This window comes from Herpailurus yagouaroundi, unplaced genomic scaffold (assembly GCF_014898765.1).
Source record: "Herpailurus yagouaroundi ecotype Mexico unplaced genomic scaffold, PumYag 189, whole genome shotgun sequence".
Classification (NCBI taxonomy): domain Eukaryota; kingdom Metazoa; phylum Chordata; class Mammalia; order Carnivora; family Felidae; genus Herpailurus; species Herpailurus yagouaroundi.
In genome coordinates, this window is record NW_024412420.1 from 6421899 (window position 1) to 6427898 (window position 6000).

Sequence of the window (6000 nt, forward strand, 5' to 3'; positions counted from 1 at the left end):
CTAACAGCGTAGAACTATGCTTTATTAACATGATATTTCTTCTTGGCAACCTAATGCCTCCTGACCTTCTCAAAAGTTTTGCCAGTAAGTGTTACAGGAGGCAAAAAGCATCCGGGTGTATGTGACAGGATGTTGAGTTGTGCCCAGGATAACTACACCAATTTGCTGCCCCAACTGAAAGTTCTCAACAGGGGTGTCCCAGGGGACATGTAGCAGTGACTGGGGGTGGGGGGTGGCGTGTGACTGGCATCTAAGGGACGGGAGCCAAGGATGCTGTGGAACATGCAACAACGCACAGGACACTGGCCCATGGCAAAGACTTACCTGAAACCTCACCAGTGCCAAGGTTGGGAAATCTTGGTCTAGACTGAAATAATATAATTCCCAGAATGCTCAAGGCTACACCTGTGCTCTTGCCTTCTGAGGACTCCCTTTCCTCAAGATCCACTTGGCAGGTCTACTCTGGTCACTACTGTGATTACATGGAAAAACCAAGAACTGTCTTCCTTTTCAGTTTTGTTGGTGACATACCATCCATCAAGTCCACATCCCTTAGATTTTTATTTTGCACATAATCTTTATAATGACCAACCCTGTACAAGTTGTTACAGCAGAGTGTCATTGTCTCTATGCTTGGTATTTGAAGAAGACCTTTAGGTTTTTTCCCTTCTTGTTAGGAGTATCACTGAGTTTCTAGTTCAAAAAAGAAGATTATTTTGAAGTATGTTTCTGTTACCAAAAAAAAAAAAAAACCCAAAAAACAAAAAACAAAACAAAACAAAAACAACAACAACAACAAAAACACATTTAAATGAAGAACTTATTTCTAGATTCCAGTTCCCCCTTGGATCCTGGTACCTTTCCCCGTCACCTGACAAAATGATTTCTGTGGAAACTCAGAAGCCCTTTGTTGTGGATTACAAATCTGATTGGGGCATCCCAAGTTTTTGAGTCACTGATTAATTACCGATTCTAACAAGCTCTGACAAATGACTTCTAAGAAAGCCTCCAAACTTCAAACCTTAATTCTTGATTGTCAGTAGGAAACAAGATTTGGGGAGCCAATGTTCACATGCCTTTTCGGAAAAAATACAATACTTCTAACATGGCACACATCTTGTATTTGGCAGGGGATGGAGAAATACTTGTCAAGTGAGTATAAGTGTTAAGGCTGCAACACACCAATCCAATAACTATCGGCCAAAATCTCTTGTTATTTCTCTCCAGAAGGGAGGAAGGTTATCAACTGTTCCTAAGTATCTTAAGAAAGTATTTCAGAACACAGGGTTGAAATCAATGATAAAAATTGACACAGATAATAACAGCGACAACTATTAGTAATCATTTGACTATTTATGTATATTATACATAATTTTCACACTAACCCAATCAAATAAAAATTATATCCTTCAAAGGGAAGGGAAACTGAAGCCCTGAGAGGTAGTATCACTTTCTAAAGCTACAAAGTAGTTAAATCTCATTCTATAGAGTAGAGTGACTGAGATACAGGGCGCCTTCTCACTGGGGCTCCAGCCCCTTCTCCCTGGTTTAAACGTTATTTCACTCACTATCTGTTCCTGGAAAGAAACAAAACCATGGCACTGTCCATTCCAGGAAACTAGGGCTTGGGGTCACATCAAGGAATGTGTTCCCAAGCTTCTGCAAGCTCCTGGAGTGGTCAGAAGTTAAGACTTAATTCCATTCTAGCCAGTGGCTTTGAGTTATCATTCAAAGTAGGTTTCAGAGCAGGGGGCCAGCACAGAAAGATGTTAAATCCAATATTAATATTTCAAGGCAGGGGTGTTTTCTTCCTCCTTTGCATCATTTCCTTCCATTTTAATCTTGCTCTGCATGTCACAGAAATTCTATGCAAGGTGAAGACACAGAGTTCAGGAACGATCTCAAGCACAAATCCCCCATTGTCCTGCTTTCTGTCTTCCCCTGCAGCAAAGGCCTTCAGCTCAGTGACCTTCCTGACAATTTATCTGGCTGAATCTTTGTTCCTGGTTACCTGTGCACGTGAAATGGTCTTTCTTCCTGTTCATTTTGCACTACAGAGTACTAACAGCATAGAGCCAGGGCTGAGCCACCTCAAACCGTGTCTCTGTCTGAGCACCGAGCCATGGGTTTTGAAGCACTGGACATTTTGGGTGATGTTTCTGTGTAATATTTCAACACCATTTACAGCTGACCTTGTGGGCTTTGATAGACATGGATTCAGTATGACAAACAGGTGAAAATGAAAAAAAAAAATCCGTAAGAACAATCTGGTTTACAGAAATAATAGAGTTCTGGCCCTGAGAAAGGCTAAGCCACACTTACAGTGAGAGGTGCTTGTAGACTCAATTTCTCAATGAGAACACAAGAGGAAAAGGATGAAAAAGTGATCAGCCCCCCACCCCTAACTCACATTTTTTTTTCCCTTCAGACGAGACAGAAATGAACATACGTGAACCACAGCCTTAGAGAGAGCCTATCCGCATCATTCATCAAGGTCCTATATCATGTATTGGGAAAGAGGGGAATGGGAAGGAGAGGAGATAGAGAGGTGCCTACATATCCAAACCATTAACTGTAGGCTGGTGTTTCTTAAACTGCAGCCCGTGGATCAATTGCAACAGAATTGCCCAGGTTCAAAGCACATATTCCTACGCCCTCATCCCAGATCTGAAAAATCAGGATTTCCGGGGGGGGGGGGGGGGGGAGGCCCATAGAATCTGCATTTAGCCGACTCTCCCGGAGATACAGATGCTCACTGATGTGGGACAATCATGGCTGTGGGTGAAATACAAGATTCCTCTTTCAGAGCCAGCCAAAGTCTCCCTGATCCTGAAGATATTTCTGCCATCCCCATCCCGCCCCTCCCCTGCACCCTCTTCCCCATCTGAAGGGAGAATCTTTTTAGAATTTACCTGGTCTGATGGGGCTCTGCATACAGTTTGGGGACGGGATGCCAGGGTGAAGGGGTGCAGAAGCCCGACTGCTGAGGTCCATGACGGAGGGGGCGGCAGAGGAAGCCGGCTGCAGCCCAGGAGGGTGAGGGCTGTGGTCATGCTGAGACGGGCTGGGGGGAATGCCATTTTCTGACAAAAATTCCTCCAGGTCCATGTATTCCAACTGGAAAGTATCTCCGTCATAGGGAAGGGTTTTGTCCCATAAGGTGGGTCCCAAGAACGCCGACTGGGGGACCGTCGGGCTATTACTCTCATCATCCAGCTTCTTTTCCTTGTCTTTATCTTTACTAAATGCTGCAGAAATGAGGGAAAGTTGGACTTAACAAAGGGAAAAAAAAAAAACGTGGCTTTTTTTTTTTTTTAATCACTCCTCCTGGCCTCTGCTACAAAACACCACCTTCAAACCGTTCTCACAAACCCAGGGGATCTTCTCGGGCTGCTGGCTTTTGTGGATCTAGAGTTAAAAGTTCAGACAGGACATGGATCTCTGCCTGTTTTTCAACATCTTCCTATTTACTTTGGAAAGAAAGCACTAGTCCTTGGGACAGGGTTACAGACTGATCTAGAATATAAACAAAGGAACACAGTTTTCAGTACATTATTGGAGGGGCAAATAATTCAGATCTACAGTGGCAAAGTAACACCTGCAGTTACATACAATTGCTGTGATTTTTAACAAAACAGCCAATAACCAGGCATGGTTTCTCTTCCAGGAAATTCATTACAGTAACAATATGAGGTCATTCAGACTTAGCCAGTGAGCTAGGGATTCTAATTTTGGTAAAGCAGGGACTCTCCACCCTCCTCTGAAACCATGCATTGAGCACATACTATATACCTGCTTCCTTCCATAAATTATGTCCAAAAAATCTCACAATAAATCCGCAAATCGCTATTGTCCCCATTTATAATGAAGAAATAGAGGCTCTGAGACTTGAAGGAACTTGACCAATGCCTCACATTGGCAGAGGAGAAAACAGAACTTCCCAAACCCACATATGTTTGCTTTTAAAGCTGCTGGGGCACCTTGCATTTTACAAAAGGAGGTTTTTGTTTTTGTTTTTTAAGTGTTTTCTTCCTCCTCTTCCCCAAAGGCTTAAATACGATTCAATTCACAAAAATTATACATGTATGCAATCTGTCAAAAGAACAGCTATTGGAAAGCTCGTTACATACCTATAAGGGAGGTATGCAGCTATGTCCTACCTGTAAGTACCGCTCACCCCAGGACGTCTTTAAACAGTGCTCTCGATTTTGCCCATTCTAGTACTCAGGCGCGGGTGGAATCTGGGATCAGGGAATCTGGCTTCTGAGTTTCTTCCTCAGAGAAATACAGCCTCCGCTGCCATCCATTCTAATCCTCTAGTCTCATCTCCTGAGAATCTGACTTAAAACACCCACAGATGCAAAAGACTGCAGGCAGCACCTTCCTCCCAAGTGCTACTCCTTAAAGGAGAGTTAAGAGGGAAGCTGCTTTGCAGACGGCGAACCAAACCCCTCAACTCTTGCAATGCAACAGGTTGCCCCCTGCTAGGAGAGAAGATGCGAGTACTCCCAAGCTCTTTGTAACCAAATGATCTTTCAAGACTTTTACACTGGAAGCCGCACCATTTGCATTTGCAACTGTTATATCTAAGGCATGAAACCGCATCAGCCCAACTGACAAATCCCTTGGCGGCACCAGCTCAGTTCCGCGCCTCCTCGCCCGACCCCTCCTCTCCCGCTCCAGCCAAGGTTGCCTGGGGAGGTTTGGGACTTACCAAGAAAGGGCTCAAGCCAGAGGAGGCTCCTGCGCGATTACACGTGAGCCTGCTCCGCTCTCCCCTCCCACCAGGAAAAGTGCACAGGGAAAGTGTCAGAGCTGGAGGCGTGCACAGCTTCCCGCCCGGAGACCACTGCCCCGGCCCCCCCCGCCCCCCCCCCCCCCCCCCCCCGGGGGGGGGCCCCGCGGGGGGGGCCACACCCGGGCGGGCGCCCCGGGCACGCTGCGAGACCACCTACCTCCCCCCCCCCCGAAATAAAACGAGGCCCCCTGTTTTCTCCTCCCCAGACTGGGCAGCTCTGCCCTTACGCGGGCGGTTTCACTCTGCGTGCGGGTGACCCTCAATCTAGGGAACACTGACCTGTCAAGTTATGACTCCCACCTGCGCCGCGGGACCGGGACCCGGCGAGCCTGGGTCGGTCCCAGCGCTATATTAAACGTTCCTCAGTGAGGGGATCCCCCTTTTGGGGGAAGAGGGAGGGTGGTGGGTGGGCTCCTCAAATTTCATCAAAGCAGGGATAGGGTGCCAGGGGACAGGGAGGGAGGGTATGGATGCTCCAGCAGGGTTGCCCAGCCAAGGAAGGGGACCCCAGGGAGCGTCGTTTCTTCCCAGAGCGGGGCAGCCAGGAAGGCAGCGCTCACCGTCTTCGTGATGAAGGGGGAGCTTCAGCGGGTTCTCCAACAAGGACCTGAGCACGCCGTAGGGAGGCGGAATAAAGGTGGGATTCAGGGGGAGCGGTCGGGACATTTTCTCCATCGCGATGCACTCAAATGTTTTTCTTTAAAAAGAAAAAAACCCAACCGCCCCCCAAAATGTTGCTGAGCTTTTTCCTCCGTCCTTTGCCAAAAGTACTCGCTTTCAAGGCGGTGGAGACAAGAAAAAAATTACTTATATCTTTATAAATACATCTGCATAAGAAAATAAAAACAAAAAACTTTCGGGTTCCCAGTGCAGACGGTCCCCGGAGAGCGCGCCAAGTGCCCGCAAGCTCCTGGGCGACGTGCAGGATGCTCTCACCTGCCTTGAACCCCTCGTCCTGCAAAATATTCAAAATTGCGAAAAAGAAAGAAAAAATATGCAGATAGCTGCAGAAGGGCGGAAGGCACCGCGCCGGCCCGGCCCCCACGCGCCAGCACCCGAGGCTGGGCGCCGTCCCACCCCACCCCCCACCCCGCGCCGGCGGCCGCTGCTCCCCCGCGCTCCGCGGCCCCGCAGAGCCGGGCTCAGCGCATCCGGCGGCCCATGTGCCGCGGCCCTGACAAGAGTGACGTCAGGGTCCGCAC

The 6000-nt window shown here is 48.0% G+C and overlaps 1 protein-coding gene across 2 annotated transcripts in view; it reads right to left on the reverse strand.

Annotated features, from left to right (window-relative positions):
• The window catches only part of HLF (HLF transcription factor, PAR bZIP family member), a 52444-nt gene extending 46583 nt beyond the window's left edge, over positions 1–5861 (reverse strand). The window contains exons 1-2 of one of the 2 annotated variants that reach the window (XM_040497080.1): positions 5359–5861; positions 2913–3248 (exon numbers count right to left, since the gene is read on the reverse strand). In XM_040497080.1, the coding sequence (XP_040353014.1) occupies positions 2913–3248; positions 5359–5473 (451 nt within the window). In that variant the 5' untranslated portion in view covers positions 5474–5861. The remainder of the gene's footprint in view (positions 1–2912; positions 3249–5358) is intronic. The other variant, XM_040497081.1, reaches the window with a different exon arrangement.
• Positions 5862–6000: the final 139 nt, after the last annotated feature.